Here is an 18,382-nt window from a genome sequence, read left to right as displayed (position 1 = left end):
GGAAGCTATGAAGCAAGATGGGAAGGGATACAGATAAAACATTCAAGGTACTAAATGGCATGTCAATGACACGGAGAAAGGATAAAGAAGTATAGCAAAATGTAAACAATCATGGTCCTTGAGTCATGGAGTGTGTAGACATTTTTTCTTCATTTCCTTTTTCTAAACTTCCAACATTTAACTAATATAAATTTTGCATCATGAAATTACTATATTACAAAAGGAAATATGGTGGATTCCAGGCATTGGGGGAGTTCATTTACCTTGAGGTGGACGTCATCCATCAGGGCCAAGAGAAATGTGTAGAGGTTTCCCAGGAAGAGTGCAAAGATGCGTCCCAGCTGCCACTTCAGTCCAATGCGTGGGTGGTAATTCTCCAGGGCAGCGATGGTTTCAAATAGAGGGGGACAAAACATCCCAAGCAAGGACATCACAATCTCGACCTGAGAAATCAGGACAGTGAGTCTGGGCTACTTGTGTCTTCCACATTACTTTCTTGGCCACCATGCCTGAACTCCATGACCAGTCCATCTCCCTGCTGTCCCCTCCTCTGCCCCTTGGGATTCCCTGGGGTATCTGTGACTTTCTGTATGACCCTGAGCAGTCAGCATATGCCTGCACATCATCACTGACCCCTAGTTGGTTGCTTTCATGATTGTTGCTGTTTATATAAATAAAAAACAAAATTTCTTAAAGGAGAAAATATCCCACTGAACCCCACTGATATGTATAATTAATACATGTTAATCAAAACTAGACTAATACAATTATCCATCAGGCAAATGCAAATCAAAACTGCAATGAGATGTCATTTCACCCCATTTAGAATGGCTGTGACTAAAAAAATAATAACAACAAATGTCAGCAAAGAGGTGAGAAGAAAGGAACTCTTATACATGTTGGTGGGGATGTAAATTAATACAGTCATTATGGAAAACAGTAAGTAAGTTCCTCCCAAAACTGAAAGAAGATCTACCATACGATTCAGTGATTCCACTTTTGGGTATGTACCCAAAGGAAATGAAATTGGCACACCAAAACACCAAAGAGATGCCTGCATATCCCATATTTATTGTAACACTTTACCATAGCTAAAATATGGAAATGCCCTAGTTGCCCATCAATGGATAAATGGATAAGGAAAATGTGTATATATATATATATATATATCAAATAAATATATATCAAATGATATATTTGCATATCAAATATATATAATATACATATATATATATATATTATATATATACACACACATACATACAAAGAAATATCCTTTCAACTTGAAGAAGAATGAAATCCTGCCCTGGGTTCAAATCCCCAGCACCGCAAAAAAAAAAAAAAAAAAAAAAAAGAAATCCTGTTATTTACAGCAAAATGAAAGGAACTGAAGAACACTAAGTGAAATAAACTGGACCCAGAAAGATAAGTACCAACGTTTTCTGTGCTACGTGGAAGTTAAAAAACATCATTAACCCAAATGTAGAATAGTGATTTCTAGCAATTGGGAAGGGGAGGAGTTGGGAGGAGTGATAAAGGTAGTCTGGGATTAACCAGGGCATGCTGTATGCATGTGTTGAAATATACCAATGAACCCCACTAATGTGTAAAATTGTTATAGTTTGGATGTGAGGTGTCCCCAAAAAACTCATGTGTGAGACAATGCAAGAAGGTTTAGAGGACAAATGACTGGGTTATGACAGCCTTAATCCAATCAGTGAATTCATTCCCTGATGGGCTTAATTGAGTGGTAACTGAAAGTGGGTAGGGTGCAGCTGGAGGAGATGAGGCATTGGAGTGTGCCTTTGGGGTACATGTTTTGTATCTGGCAAGTGGAGTCTCTCTCTCTGTTTCCTTATCATCATGTGAGTTGCTTCCCTCTACCACACTGTTCCGCCACAGTGTTCAGTCTCATCTTGAACCCTGAGGAATGGAGCTAGCCTTATGTGGACTGAGACCTCTGAAACCATGAAATTGTGAGCCCCAAATATACTTTTCCTCCTCTAAAATTGTTCTTTCAGGTCTTTTAGTCACAGCAGCAGAAAAACTGACTAAAACAACAATTAAGGGTATTTCTTGTCCCCGTCCCCTTCTTTTTCAATCGCTCTTCTCTCTCTCTTTCCCTCTCTCTCTTCTTCCTGGCTGTCATGAATTGAGCAGTGCACTTTTGGGTATATATACAAAGGATTTGAGATCAGCACACCAAAGGATACTTGCTTCATGAAGGAGCAAATGAGTCCTACTGTGCAGTGCTTGGTGATCTGTACAAGTTGTGAGTTGGGTAGGCATCACCATGGTAGCCCTCATCTCAAGAGCATCAAAGACAGGAAACTCAGATCACATAAGAGAACTGACAGGAGAGGCCATGAGTGTGGTCAAGAATGTGGCATTTGGAGTTAGCTTTCTGGTTTCCAGTCCCAGCTCTTTAATACTTGCTGGCTCTATAACTTAGCAAAAGTAACAAAGCTTATCTTGTTTCTTCATTCATAAAATGAGGATGGCAGTTCTTGTGAGAATCAAAAGAGAAGATGTATGTAAATCTACTATCCCAGAGGCTGGTAAATACTCAATTTTGGCTTCAATTTTGGGAGAATCCTGAGTAGTATAACCAGATCTGAGTTCAGTGGGACATTCTCATTGCAGTGGAACGGTTGGCCAACTGCAGGTTGGTCAGCTCTCCTGGGCTGTTCCTCACTCTTCTACTCTATGTTCAAAGTGGACAAAGCAGCTAAATAACAAAACCAAAAATCCAGAGGCAACCAAAATAGGTGACACAGGGTTGCCATGAATCCTGACATATAAGAAGGTGTGAACACACAGCTAACAGCCCTAAGAGCTGATGAGATACTGGTGTCTGCATGAGAGGAAGCCAAGAGAAGCAAACAAGTCAGAGACCAGAGAATGTTAGAAAAGCCAATAGACACTTCATCAAAGCAGGACGGCTAAATCTGAGAACAGCAGTTGAAGCTGCAAGGAACTTGGCTCAATCCAATGAGGGAGGGGCTGGAGATACAGCTCAGTTGGTAGAGTGCTTGCCTTGCCATGCCCAAGGCCTTGGGTTCAATCCCCATCAAATTCACCCAAACAATGGAAGCAAAGCTCTGTTAAGTCAGAAAAGTTATCCTGAACCATGTCACACTAATTGCTCATGAAAACTAACTTCATATAGAAATAAACAGTAGAAAAAAAACTTCTGAGGTCAAAGGCAAAGTTGTAAGAAAAAAGAAGAGAAGATAAAACACCTTTAAGCATGAAAGCACACCAAAAAGTTATTTGTACAAAACAGTCCACATTTTACTCTAGCATTTAAAAACAAGCTGAAAGATGTTAAGAAGAGTCACAAGTCATGAAATAATAATATAAATAAAAATCAGAAAAAAACAAAAGTGGGACAACAGGAATTAGCAAAGAATTAAAAATAAAGGGAAATGCCATATTAACAGTGAAGAATGTAACTAAAAAAATCATGAGAAATCAATAAATATAATAATGACAAGGGAAACAAAACATGAAAAGAAGGAGGATCTTAAAAATAAAAAAGATCAATAAAGAAAGAGTTTGGGCTGGGGAGATAGCTCAGTCAGTAGAGCGCTTGCCTTGCAAGCACAAAGCCCTGGGTTTGATCCCCAGCACCACAAAAAAAATTAAAATAAATAAATAAATAAAAATAAAAAAATAAAGAAAGAGGTTAATATAATTTGAGAGAAAATGATATGTATTGGAGCTTGACAAAGAAGATCCAAAATATGCATAAAAGGAGTTTTCAAAGAAAACCCAAACAAAAGAGCAGAACAAATTTTAAAAACCATAGTTCAATTACTTGTTCCTTAAATTGAAAACAAGTTATGGTCACTTAAAATTTTTATGGTTTTTATTGATGTGTTGTAATTATACATAATAGTGGGATTTATTGTGACAGATTCAGGCATGCACATAATTTGATCGATAACATTCATGGATAGCATACCTGTCCTTCCCCCTCCTCCCTCCCTCTTGATCCCTTCCTCTACTCTGTTGGTCTTCCTTCTATTTTCATGAGATTCCTTTTTTTTCTCTCTAGTTTCTGTATATGAGAGAAAACATTTGACCCTTGACTTTCTGAGTCTGGCTTATTTCATTTAGTATGATTCTCTTCAGTTCCATCCATTTACCAGCAAATGGCATAATTTCATTCTCTTTTATGGCTGAGTATAACTTCACTATGTGTATATACCATATTGTCTTTATCCATTCTTCTGTTGATGGACACCTAGGTTGGCTCCATACTTGGCTATTGTGAATTGTGCTGCTATAAACTACATGTATCACTATGGTGTACTGATTTTAGTTCTACTGGATAAATACCAAAGGAGTGGAATATCTGGGTCAAATGGTGATCACTGAATTTTCTTTTTATTTGGAAAAAAAACACTATATACCTGATAATATCAACTCAGAATGAACGACACAAAGATATAGTCTAGTAAAATTAATGGACTTTAAAGAAAAGAAATTTCCTCTTGGCATGTAGGGAAGAGAAGCAAGTGACTATAAGGAAAAGAAAATTAGAATAGTATATCAGAATTCTTTCTGACAGAAGTGCTTTTTGCCAGAAGACAATGGAGTTATATATATAAGACATTCAAGGAAAGAAAATGTGAGCCATGAATTTCATATCCAACAAAACTGGTTTTTAACCAGGCGTGATGGTGCACGTCCATAATTCCAGCAGCTCAGGAGGCTGAGGCAAGAGGATTGAGAATTCAAAGGCAGTCTCAGCAAAAGCGAGGCACTAAGCAACTCGGTGAGACCCTGTCTCTAAATAAAATACAAAATAGGCTTGGGGATGTGGCTCAGTGGTCAAGAGCCCCTGAGTTGAATCCCAGGTACCCGACAAACAAACAAACAAACAAAAACTGGCTTTTAAGTATAAAGAGCTCAGACAATTATGAATGTGCAGAACTCAGGAAATATTGTTTGCATGAACATCTCCTGACGAATATTTAAGAACAACTACTGCAAGAGTAGAAGTTATCAGGGAGATGCAGATCAGTTTGGTGAGGGGAGCCCACAAGGTTCTCCCTTCCTTCTGTTCTAGATAAGTCCCAGGGCAGAAACCTTGTCTCTCCAGCCTAGTTGGACTCAACTGTCTCCACGCCCCTAGTTCATACGTTGACGCTCTAACCCCTAGTGTGGTAGTGTTTGGAAGTAGGTCTTTTAAGGAAGTAATTAAGGTTTAATGAAGTTAAAAAGTTGGCCCTAATTGAATATGACTGGTGTCCTTATAAGACATAGAGTCCTGGGGGATACACATACACAGAGCAAAGGTCACGTGAGGACATAGAGAAGGCAGCCATCTACAAGTGAAGGAGGGGAGCTGCAGGAGAAACCAACTCTGCCAATACCTTGATCTTGGACTTCCAACCTCCAGAATTGTGAGAAAGTAAATTCCTGTTATTTAATCCACCCAGTCTGTAGTATTTTGTTATGGCAGCTCCAGCAGACTAAGGCCTAGGCTCCCAGTGGAATGGGAAATGCAGCCACCTCTTTCTGAGCAAAACTATAAAATCACATTGCAAAGGACTATGCATACAAGGGTAGGAAGACTCTGTGGCCTTTTCACACCAACACAGATATCAAACTCTCAAAAGAGATTTATGGATTCCATATAAACACAATAAAACCTTAATGTCTTTTATTGTGAATCTCCATGACAGAATTCACTCTACCAGATACCAAGGCAAACTAAGAGTCAGTATAGTATGTCAGCATGTTATTAGTGCAGGAATAGAAAAGAGCCCAGAATCACATCCATATGTTAATAGACACTTGATTTAAGATGTACAGTACAGGAAAGGATCGCCTTTTTCATAATTGGTGTTAGGACAACTGGTTGTCCAGTTGATTGACATGATAATTATAATCCATCTTTATCTAGTTACAAAGGTTAACCACCAAAGTCTAATAATAGGTGATTCTTTGCTCAAAATGTTCATGCTACTTTTGGAAAGTGATACAATTCCACTTCTTAAAATAAGTTCTATAATCTAGACTTCTAGTAATTCTGCTGAATAATACAGGAACCAGTGAATTCAGTATTTGCCTTCAATATTCACTTCATTAGTAATGTCCTTCTTACCTCATTCCTTTCATACCAGCTGACATTCTGCATTTTGGAGAATTCCTGGGATCGTTTCACCACAAAGTAAATGAGATACCCACTTCCACACAAACAGCAAATGATGAGAAAGTTAGCCAGGACACGAAGAAATCTTGTCAAATGGATATTTTCTTCTTTGTTACTCTCTTGTTCATCCACTATTGATTCCTTAGTTGTATGAAAATGAGATATGAATAAGGTCAGGCCAGGAACCAACAATAATGGTTGTTGAGTCCCTGAGAAAACTAATTTTTGTATTTCCATAAATAAATATAAATAATACAGGGGGAATGATGTAATGCCCTGTGTCCTATGGAGAGTTAGTTATTATTTTTTTTAAATATACATATATTTTGGTTGTCAATGGATCTTTATTTTATTTATTTATATGTGATGCTGAGAATGGAGCCCAGTGCCTCACATATACTAGGCAAGCGCTCTACCATTGAGCCACAACCCAAGCCCAGTTATTATTTTTTTAAGAAAATATATTTTAGCCAGGTAAATATATTTTAACCTGTAATCCCAGTGACTGGAGAGGCTGAGGCAGAAAGATCAAGAGTTCAAAGGCAGCCTCAGCAACTTAGTGAGGCACTAAACAACTCAGCAAGACCCTGTCTCTAAACAAAATATTAAAAAGGGCTGGGATGTCTCTCTGTTGTTAAGTACTTCTGGGTTCAATCCCTGGTTAAAACAAACAAACAAACCAAAAAAGCAGAAATAAAGTATATTTTGTTATTTTTATTTTGGTACATGTAATAAGAAAGGCTGAGATTTACTGAATACTTACTAAATGTCAGACATGGTAGAAACATTTTCCATTTATTATCTCTCTTAACAGAAAACCAATGTAATAGTTACTATTGCCCACATTATAGATATTAAGACCAAGAGATCTCAGTAGCTGTTTAGGGTTGTTTTAAATCAATAGATAAAATTGAATCTTAACACTATTGAGTCTTCTAATACAGGGCTCAGCAACTTTTCCTACCCAAGTCCAGACAGTAATTATTGTTGGCTTTTAGGCCATATGATCTCTTTCATGACTACTCATCTATGCCATTATAGCATGAAAGTAACCATAGACAATAAGTAAATAATGGGCATGGATATATCTCAAAAAAAATTTTTTTTTCACAAAAGTATACAGCAGGCAGGATTTGGCCACCTGGTCATAGTTTTCCACTCCAGTTCTTATCCATGAATATAGTATATTTCTCCATTTTTGAAGGGTTTCTTAATTTTTTTCAACACTGTTTTGTACCTTTTTGGTGTATTGTTCCCATATATATTGTGTGTAGGTAAATTTATTCCTAGGTATTTTAGGTTTTGAATACTACTGCAAATAGAATTTTAAAAATATTTTCTAGTCAGGCATGGTGGTGCACACCTGTAATCTCAGTGACTCAGGAGGCTGGAGGCAGAAGGATTGAAAGTCCAAAGCCAGCCTCAGTAACTGAGTGAGGCTCTAAGAAACTTAGCGAGACCCTGCCTCAAAATAAAAAATAAAAAGGGCTAGGGATGTGGCTCATTAGTTAAGTGCCACTCCCTGGTAAACCCCTTCCCGCCAAATATTTTCTAATTGTTCTCTGCTAGTAAATACAGAACATAATGTTTGTTTACTGACCTTGTGTCATGTAACAGTAACTCTCTACAATGACACAAATAGTAAGTGGCAGACCTAGAAGGGAAAATGAGTTCTCCCAGACAACAAAGCCTCCTTGGGATTAGGATCAGGTTCACGATCAGGTTCACTAACTCATGTGGGAGTTAGCACATTAGCTCACGTAGTTTTCACAACATCAGCTTTGTTGTGTAAGTGTATTACCTCCATCTTTAATGGACTTGGAGAAGACTTTCTCCTCACATGTTCAAAGTGCTCTAGGCATTGATCCTTGTCCCTCCCTGCAGGAAGAGTCAAAGCCCCCTCTACCCATATGCATGTGGCCACAGGTTCCCCATTGCTGTGAGAAGGAGAAGGGGAGAGAACCCAGTCGGCTCCCTGCCCACCCACCACTATTGCCAGGTCAATGGGTCTTGGGCTCATTAAACCTGTGCATTGAATTGCAAGCTGAAGCCTACAGGTGGGTGGCAATGCCATCCAAGGGCAGCAGTCAGTTCTCCTCCCAGGAAGGGCTGGGAGAGAGGGGATGGAAGAACAGATAGCCAAGCACCAGGTCTGATGCATTAGACAGGAGAAATATTGGACCAGCAAGAACTTGGTAGGTTTAACAGTCTCAGGGGGAAAATACAATGTGCAGTGCTTGAGTGCCACAGTTTCTGACTTCGTTTATTTGTTTAGTGTCTGGTTTGTCACTGTAGATGAACAATCATCCTGTAGCCTGCCCAAATCTCTTCTGTGAACAAATCAGTGAGATCACTTTGTGTGGATTGTATGAAACATAGGGTTGATTCCTTGATTCCCATATCCTAAAATCAGGGTTCTCAACTCTTCCTGGGTGTTCTAATCATTACAGAGATTTAAAAAACAAACACAAACAAATGAACGCCATGCTGGGTGCAGTGGCGCACACCTGTAATCCCAGCAGCTTGGGAGGCTGAGGCTGGAGGATGGAGAGTTCAAACCCAGACTCAGCAATTTAATGAGGCCCTAAGAAACTCAGTGAGACTCTGTCTCTAAATAAAATATAAAAAGGGCTGGGGATGTGGCCCAGTGGTTAAGTACCCTTGGGTTCAATCCTTGGTACCAACAAAACAAAAAAACAAATCAGGACCCCATCCCAGACTGATTACATCAGAATCTTGGGGATGGGACCAGCTCCCTAGGTGACTATAGCAAGCAGAAAATGTTGACAAGTGTTACCCCAATGAGTCCTTCCATATTCTCCAGCAGAGAGCAGTTTCCTGAGGAAATAGGCGGGACAGGATCCCAGCATCCAGGATTTCCCACCATGTGGGAGAGGGACTGTGGGTACCTTCTACAAGCCATCTTGCAGGCCAGGCTTATGCTATGGGTACAGTTCTTGCCACAGATTATTTGTGGGATCTTATTTCCTATGTCCCAGATGGGACAAGTCTTCTAAAGACCGGAGGACCCAGAGGTGTCCGGGAAGTAGGAACTGCCCTGGGTAATACCTTGAAGCTGGTGGTGATGGACGCATACTTGTTGTCGGCCGTCTCTGAATTCCCAATCAGGTAGTCCCAGCTGGTGAACATCTTGAAGCTGAATGTGAAGTTGTCATTCTCCCCCTCGCTTGTGCTCCCCTGGGTATTGCTGGCCATCCTGTAGGGCACACACCACTGTTCTCGTGCCTGCCCTGTTTCTGCTGTGTCACCCCAAAGGATCCTTGGCCTGCGTCAGGCTTGACACAGGTAGCAAACAGGTGGCAGGCATTCAAAGAGGGAACGAGCTAGGTAGGGACCTGAACCCAGTCAGCTTTGATATAATCAGGGGGCCTCCCCCTCTCCTCAAATTCAGAGTCCCCTGTAGGCACACACGGTGTCAACTGGGTAACAGGCAGCCTGCAGGATACAGGACATTTGACTATGTTTTCTATCCTTGTACTTGATTTCCTCTGGCTTGGTTCACTCTTTATGGGGACTCTATCCTCAAAGAGAAACACACTCCTCTAAGTCATCTATTTTCTGGAATAGAGCACGTACCTTGCCAGTGACCCCTGAGGAAGTGGTATGGCTATCTGGTAATCCATTTTTTTCTTAAGCAAGCTTGGCTCCAAGTACCTTCCTTGTGGCCCACATATTTCAGCCTACCTGTCTTCAGCCTCTCTGTGCTCAAGTGGCATTCAGCCCTGTGGGAATCACAGAGTTCCAAGCAGCGGCTCTCTCGGATACTTGGGGGGCTTTGTGCTTCTCCCTAATTCTGGCTCATGTGTTAGCTTTTTAGATTGGCTCTCACAGGACTTAACTTTGGGTTCATCATAGAGATGTTCCATATCTCTATACTTTGCTGTGATAGGAACAGTCAAAAAGTTATAACATGAAGGCCAAGAATAAAACCAAGTTTGTCTCCTTGTTTTGTCCCTTTTGTTTGATAGAGATAGGTGGCCCGATGTCACCCAGTGGTCACTGTTGAGTGCTGGGCAGGGCCTGTGAGCAGCAGCACTTTCCCCCGAGAGGATGCAACAGGAAGCCACACCGGGCTCCACACGGCCCTATCAGGAGGTCCCACCAGGCTCTGCGGGGTTCTACTCCTGTGCCGGAGACTCCACGTTCTCCTGGGAGAAGCCACTCCGTGTGGCTCTGCTGAGGGGGATGTGGCCCCCGGTGGTCAGGTTTGTGCAGGAGGCTGTGCTCCCACCCCACACCCCATAGCATGGCTAATGGGTCCCCCAACTCCCAAGAAGGCAATTCACAGGACGGGGCAAATGTTTTCCTCAGAGAATATGAATTAAGAAGCACAGACATATTAAAAAAACATTTCTGACCACAGAGACAGGGAGAGCTGGGATCATTTAGGTCGCCATGGTTAATCACAACGGCATGTGTTTATTTAGTATTGGTTCACTGGTTATAGCTTTACATGGTCTGGACTTGGTACCAACATGCAAGGTAGAGTCATAGTGTTTTTCTAAAAAGTTGAGCTCTGGAGGAAGGCAGAAACAGGCCCTGCAAACCTCGGGCATTACCTTGCCAGGTTCCATGCTTCCTTCCCCTCAAGCCATATTGACCTTTTGGCAGTTTGGGAACCCACTAGATTATTCGCTGCCTCCGGGCCTCTGCAAGTGCCCTTCCTCTGTCTAAAATTTCACACCTCAGACTTTCAGCATGGCTGGCAGTTCTCTGTCTCATCTAAAGGAGTTTCTATCCCATTTCCCAGAACTCCTCACAGTCACTGGTTTATGATTTTTATACCACATATTAAAATTTGCATATGTTTTGTGTATTTGTTTCCTTGTTTTCTCTTTAAGAAAGTTAGTAGGTATACAGAGACTCAGGGAGGGAGCTGTTTGCATGAAGGAAAGTCAAAATCTATACACGAGATAATCATACTTACGATCTAATGACAATCATCAGGCTGTAGCCAAACACGCTGACCCCCACCATAAAGTAAGCCATGGGCAGCCTGTACCTCAGCCACCCAATGGTCCTCTGGTTGTTGTAGTAGCCATAGAAGAGAGCGGAATACTTGATGTAGCCCTGTGGGACAACAAGTCGGAATGCCGAGGGTTTGCAAGTTCAGAGAAGACAGCTGTTAGACACTTCTGTTCTACCAGGGGTTTCTGTCCCCGTTTTAACTGGGGTCTCAGGGGATAAGGAAGAGTTCTGGGTGCTCTTGTTCCTCCTTCCACCTCCACCCCCGACCCTGTGACTACAGGGTCCAACCAGGTGTCCCCCTCTTTCCCTTCTTCATTCCCCTTCTCTCCCCAGGATGTAGAGCGAATGGAGACAGGAGAGGAGAGCTCTGTCCACTTCCAGATCAGTCAGGGAAAGAGGCGAGCTTATGTGTGCAGCTCACGCCTGCACCCACAGGCATGCACAGCTCAGGGTTATTCTTCCCTATCCCTGGGGTTGTTTGTTCGTTTTGGCTTTGGTTTTTGGTGTCAGGGATTGAACCCAGGGGCACTTAACCACTGAGCCACATTCCCAGCCCTTTTTATTATTTTTTAAAATTTTGAGACAGGGTCTCACCAAGTTGCTTAGGGTCTCACTAAGTTGCTGAGTCTGGGTTTGAACTTGTGATCCTCCTGCCTCAGCCTCCCAAGCAACTGGGATTACAGTTGTGCACCACCATGCCCAGCCTCCCCAGAGTCTTAATGCTCTAAAAAGTAGATGGGAGTTTGTGAGCTTTTTCAATATTTCACAACTTCTAAAGAAAACTACATGATAAAGCCCACAGATGAACTGAATTTCAAATTTTGTTTTATTTTTGACTCTGAGGTGTAATTGGCTTTTGGTGTAATAAGTACAATTTTGGGTATAATTATTTAGCTATAATGCAAACTTAGGTTTTTAGCCCTCTTTACATGTCTTTGCTAAATATATAGTAAGCAATCTTTGTGGAACATCTTCAGTTTGGTTTTGGCAGATAGAATATTTCAACAGGGATCCTTGATGATGTGAAGAATAAAGGAAATCCCTAGTAGCAGTATAGTTGGGTATCCCTGTTCCAAATCACTAGGAAAATTACTCCAACTCATTTCACACATTTCTGAGGGGATTCAACCTGACTTTGAGAGTGAAGGACGGCAGCAGCAATGACCTGCTGTGGGTGGCAGAATGGCCATGGCCAGCCTCAGGAACCCCTGCCTTGGAGTTGCAGACCAAGGCAAGACTCAAAAAGGAGGGAGAGTGTTACAGGCAGAGGACCATGAGCCAGAGCAAGCGGGAGAGGGAGACTATTTCAACGGCAGATCTGGTCAAACGAAGCCAGTAGTCAAGGCAGACACAAGAGGGATGTGGAAAGCATCTTGCCTGATGAACGTGCGGGCTTTTCAATAATTAAATGCAACACTTCACATTATCCATGCAATCTTTTACCTTCGATCCCCAAACGGAAGTGCATGTTGGCAACAGTACCTCAAAATCCCAAAGGACAGAAAAGTCCATGGCTTTTTCTTCCTCAGCCCGAGGCACAGTCTTTCTGGGAATACTTCCATAGGGCATACCCATCAGCACCTGGTGCAGGGGTAGAGTGACATGGTATAAATGGAGAAAATACAAACACACAGAGACAAGCATAGGCTGGATTAGAAACTTCCCTCTCAGAGCAGGAGACACCCATGAAATAACATTGATCTTGAGCTGGGCGCGGCAGCGCATGCCTATAACCCCAGCAACTCCAGAGGCCGAGGTAGGAGGATCACGAGTTCAAAGCCAGCCTCAGCAATTTAGCAAGGCCCTGAGCAACTCAGCAAATTCTGTCTCTAATAAAAATATATTTCAAAAAAGGGCTGGGACTGTGGCTCAGTGGTCAAGCACCCCTGGGTTTAAACCCTGGTACAAAAATTTTTTTAAATAATAACATTAATTTTTAAATAACATCAATCACTTCCCTGATTTTAATTTTTTTGGGGTGGGATACCAGGGATTGAACCCAGGAGTGCTTAACCACTGAGCGACATTCCCAGCCCTTTTTTATATTTCATTTTGAGATAGGGTCTCACTAAGTTGCTTAGGGCCTTGCTAAATTGTTGAGGCTAGCTTCGAACTCAATCCTCCTGCCTCAGCCTCCGGACCAGCTGGATTACAGGCATGTGCTCCCATGCTTGGTGCTGCCCTTTCCTGATTTTAAAACTAACACACACTCATGGAAAAAGTGGCAAAGTAGAGAAGAACATTTTAAATATTATGCATCACCATCCACAACCCTATTCCTATGCTAGATAGTCACATACTTCCTATCAATTATTTCTGAGTTCTCTATACATTTCAGTCTGGTTATTGAGCTTAGTATTCTTTTATGTTCAGTTCCCTCTGTCATAAGCTATTTCCCCAAATAAAATGAATTTAAAAATATGGAATCTTGTGTATGTACAAAAACTTACTTTATGAATTCCCTGTTGTGGAGTATTTCTAGTTCTACATGTGTACATCGGTCTCAGTATCCTTACACATATGCCCTATTTGCATCTTTAATTATTAAAAAAATCAGAATAAAATTAAATTTATATATTGATTTAAGATGGATTGACTTTTGGCTGGGTACGATGGTGCATGCCTGTAATCTCAGCAGCTTGGGAGGCTGAGGCAGGAGGATTGCAAGTTCAAACTCAGGCTCAGCAATTTAGCAAGGCTCTAAGCAACTTAGTGAGACCCTGTCTCTAAATAAAATATAAAAAAGGGCTGGGGATGTGGTTGAGTGCCCCTGGGTTCAATTCCTGGTACAAAAAAAAAAAAAAAAAGGTGGATTGACTTTTTATGATATCAAGTTGTATCCTTCCAAGAATGTAGCCTTCCAATTATCTTACTTTTGTTCAGTAATACCCGATAGTGTCCCTCATAGGATACATTTTCACTAGTTATTTCATAGATTTATTGCTGTTGCAAATGTCAAAATGTTGAATTCTATTTTAAACTGGATATTAAGAATATGGAGAATTCCTGAAGATGTTTGTCTATTTAAATTGACTTCAGACATCTGAATATACTCATATTAATTTCTAGTAGTTTTTGATTGAGTAACTTACATTTTTGGGATTTGTAATCAAATCACCTGCAAATTAAAATAATGGGTTTTTTTGGGTTCAAAATGCATAAGATGCTTAATTTTCCAGACTAACTGCATGAGGGAGAAATTTCAAAATAATATTGAAAAGTAGTCACTCTTTATTTTTGTAGCATAGGCTTCAGTATGTCATTTTTAATATATCACTATTTTGTTTTGTTAAATTCCACTTTAGGGAATTTCCTTTTGTTTCTTTTCAATTTTAATTTATATTCTTATTTTGAAATACATTGCATATAAAGTAGTATATATAGCACATATGTACATTTAATTGTAAAAAGAAAAAATTAACTATGTGCATCTACTATTTAGCTTAAGAAACAGAAAATCACCAGGACTTTATAATACCCTGGGTAAGTCCCTCCAGAAGCTTATCCCTCTTCTACACCAAGGAGCAACCAAGATTTAGTTCATCTTATGATAACCATTTCCTTGCTTTTCCTCATATTTTACTCTTATTGTTTAGCTTTACCCATTTCTCTATTTTTTTTAGGTATAAGAAAAAATCACTGAGATATTAATTCTCTACTGATCTTAGGGTTAAATGAAAGATTAAAAAAAGTAGTATCCATTTCTTAATTCAAAAACACAAGTATTTTGGTTCCATTCTTTATTCTGAACTATCTGGGCAATTAATGAGAATACAGAATTTAAAATGAATGACTTTTTGAAAAACAGAGTATTTGGTTAATATAAAGCCTCAACACTATACAAAGATACAGAAGTTTTGTTGTTTGTTTGTTTGTTTACCTCTGGGATTATGACTAGGCCAAATATTAAGCCAAAAAGGACAAGGTTAACTCCGTACATCCACCGGAGGAAGATGAAATACGAAGCCACCGAAGAGCCAAAGTGACCTAGAGGGAGGAAAGATGGTGGATTTAGTGTACAGATGAAAGAAATTGACACGACTGAGCACTCTGTGTGTGTGATGGACTCAGTTTTCACATCAGCCTATGGAACAAACATCCTGATCTCCAGTTTCTTTTTCTAGTTAAATAACCTGAGGCCCCAGGGGATTAACTGAGCTGCCAAGCACCTGCAAGTAGAAAGTGAAGACGATGAATTTAAATCTTGGTCCTACCAGTTCAAAACCCATTCTTTTTCAAATACAAGAGAATCTATGAGAAGTCTATTTAGAAGGTCAAGAACACAATCCAACCAATGGAAAGCCTTCAGGAAATCAACTGAAAAACAGTGATTCCAAAATACTCACTTTCAATATCCTTGATCTTCATTTCCCAGGGAATACACTGAGTCTTGAAATTATCAAAATCTCTCTTAAACTTGATCCATTTCTGAAATTAAATAGGTAAAATCCTCAGTTACTAGTGTTGTCCTGGAGCACAAAGGAGCACATTGCAGGACATGTTGATGTTGCCATGACAATATGAGGTCGACATGTGCATGAGGCTGCCATCTTGGAATTCCCATGTTCTGCATTCCTGGGTTCAGGCTGCCAGAGATGGATGCTCAAACATATGCTTTCCAAATTCAGGTACAGACTGAGAGAGAAGCCAGGGCAACACCAATACCTTGCATTTGTCTACAGTGCTGATAACATCTCAGGACTGGACGGTTTATACAAGAACTTAGAAATTCTGAGTACAACTTATGGTTTGGAGAACCAAATTGGGTTAGCCACTTTTTATACAACTCTCTCCATCTTCAAATAGAAATTCAGAGGAAAAGAAATCTCCCAACTCTCATACACACCTTTGGCAGACAGCCAAGTATCTAAATTTGATAGGAATTGTTAAACTAGGAGACTGGTGGGATTGGAAAAAATGTCAACCTATGGCTGCCCATTCTTGCTTTTCTTTTCTTTCTTGCTTTCTTTTTTTTTTCAATCAGGGATTGAACTCAGGGCACTTGACCACTGAGCCACATCCCCAGTCCTATTTTCTATTTTATTTAGAGACAGGGTCTCACTGAGTTGCTTAGTGCCTTGCTGCTGCTGAGGCTGTCTTTGAATTCTCAATCCTCCTGCCTCAGCCTCCCGAGCTACTGGGATTACAGGCGTGAACCACCGCACCCAGCCAATGATCTTGCTTTTCTGAAAGGAGTTAGGAAGGTATTTTTCTCCCTCTAATAGTGATATGATTTGAATCTTGAAAGTCCCCCAAAGATCCATGTGCTAAAAGCTTGTTCTCCAGAGTGGCATTATTGGGAGGCTGTGGAATATTTGAGAGGTGGGGTCTAATGGGAGGTCTTTTGGTGATTGGTGGTGAGCCCTCAAAGGGGATAGTTGTGCCTCTCAGCCCATTCCACTTCTTCTCTTCTTTTGCCAGAAATGAGGTGAGCAGATTTGCTCTGCTACAAGATCTTAACATGATGTGCTACCTCCCTACAGGCTCAGAGCAATGAGGCTAATCACTTATGAACTGAGACTTCTAAAACTGTGGGCCCAAATATTTTTTTCTCTTTAAAGTTGATTATTTCAGATATTTTGTTATAGTGGCATAAAGCTGACTAACACACATGGCTCTGTCTCCAGCTCAACACCCAGAGTTTGTATCAACTGGAAACCAGAGAAGCTGTTTGTCTGTCTGATGGGTAGGTGCTGTTTTGTCAATTCAAAGTGTTTTCTCTCCACCAACCTCAACCTTCAGAAATAAATCCATTTGGAATTTAAAAAAGACTCAGAAAGCTAAGTAAGAAGTAGAAGAGAACAGATTCTATTAGTTTCTATTATTAAAAATTCTCCTAAAATTCCATGAAGGAAATGAGATGTTGCCTTGTAAAGTCACCAAAGGATGAATGGTTTATGTGAAGGAATCAGCAGGCTTCCAGACCCGATTTTCTAAATACGACTTTGACCATATTCTGATTGAATTATTAATATATATAAGAAAACCACCTGTCCGAAGAGAGAGAGGGTCACAGAAGAAAAAGAGAAGAGGGACCCATACGCAGAAGTGTGGCTGAGAGGCGCAGCAAAGACCTGGGAATGGTGGACACTGGATGCTGGCTACTCTGGTCCCACTGCTTCATCCACTCTCCCTACTTCAGACTCTGCTTACAAACAGTCTTTGGCTCATGTGGCTTCCTATGTAGGTCTGTCTATAAGGAGAGCACCTGTCAGTCACCTGGGCTGTGTATATTTTGGCTTCTCTGGCAGTGACTTTCATTGTAAGTTAACAGATTGAAATCAGGATGAAGAATTAGCTTCCTGAATAACTAACTTGACTATTAAAAGTAAAAGGGACTATTGAAGTGGACTTTGAATTTTCCAGTTCTTGCATCAGTAATTTCTCCTTTTAAATTAAAAATTCAGTATCTGGTTTCATATATTGGTCTCACAAGCTTTATTAATGTGCATCTTCCCCTGAGAGATGGATCTCCTTTTATCACTGATAAAATCAACATAAAATCCAGGCTTGCAAGGCTGAGGACTGGCAGGGGTAATGAACGTGGCCACGTGAGGCAGAGGCTGCTGGTGGGTACCGTGGCAACCACCCAGAGAAGCATGGAGACCTTCATTAGTTTACAGTCAGAAAACCAGGCTGGGTGTGGGTAGAGAATCCCAAGCCCCTTCTTCAGGACCGTAGGAGTTTGTGGGACTGGGTCATTGTCATGTCACTGGCTCTCCAGCTATACATAAAATAAAAGGTTTCAAGTAGGGGTCAAAGAAGATCTGGGCAAGTGACACATCCTGTCTGTGAATGAAAGTGGGGTCTCACGACTAAAATGAAAGCAACCAGTGAGGCCTGAGAAACAGTACAGCTGAATAAGGAAAAAGAGACATCTATTCTTTGAAGTTCGTGGAAAACAGTCCTTAGGATACGTAAATAAGTTCTAGGAAGCAGTTTGTCGTTCTCAGAAGGATGAAAAAAATCTGGCTTCTAAACGGTGACAATTTAAGATTTTACAATGAATATGGGTGAGGTATGGAAGGATTACAGGAAGCTAAGGGTTCTGTAATGGAATGAAAAGAAACATTTGACATAGTAAGAACGGTAATTGACAGAGAGGAAAATGGATTCTGTGGTGTTGAGAATATGCTGGAGAATTCCTGAGACTGCAAAGAGAGAGGAAGCAAAGAATTAAAAACAGCGAGGGCAAGTATACATGGAGGTCAGAGGAAGGGCAGTGAT

The 18,382-nt window shown here is 40.7% G+C and overlaps 1 protein-coding gene across 1 annotated transcript in view; it reads right to left on the bottom strand.

Moving 5' to 3' along the window:
• The window catches only part of Tmc2 (transmembrane channel like 2), a 68,016-nt gene that overhangs the window by 39,856 nt on the left and 9,778 nt on the right, over positions 1-18,382 (bottom strand). The window contains exons 5-11 of the mRNA XM_047539241.1: positions 15,502-15,583; positions 15,036-15,142; positions 12,638-12,736; positions 11,115-11,257; positions 9,236-9,383; positions 6,119-6,307; positions 264-443 (exon numbers count right to left, since the gene is read on the bottom strand). Of these exons, the coding sequence (XP_047395197.1) occupies positions 264-443; positions 6,119-6,307; positions 9,236-9,383; positions 11,115-11,257; positions 12,638-12,736; positions 15,036-15,142; positions 15,502-15,583 (948 nt within the window). The remainder of the gene's footprint in view (positions 1-263; positions 444-6,118; positions 6,308-9,235; positions 9,384-11,114; positions 11,258-12,637; positions 12,737-15,035; positions 15,143-15,501; positions 15,584-18,382) is intronic.

Source organism: Sciurus carolinensis, chromosome 2, assembly GCF_902686445.1.
Source record: "Sciurus carolinensis chromosome 2, mSciCar1.2, whole genome shotgun sequence".
NCBI lineage: Eukaryota > Metazoa > Chordata > Mammalia > Rodentia > Sciuridae > Sciurus > Sciurus carolinensis.
This window is presented reverse-complemented; position numbering and strand designations above follow the sequence as displayed.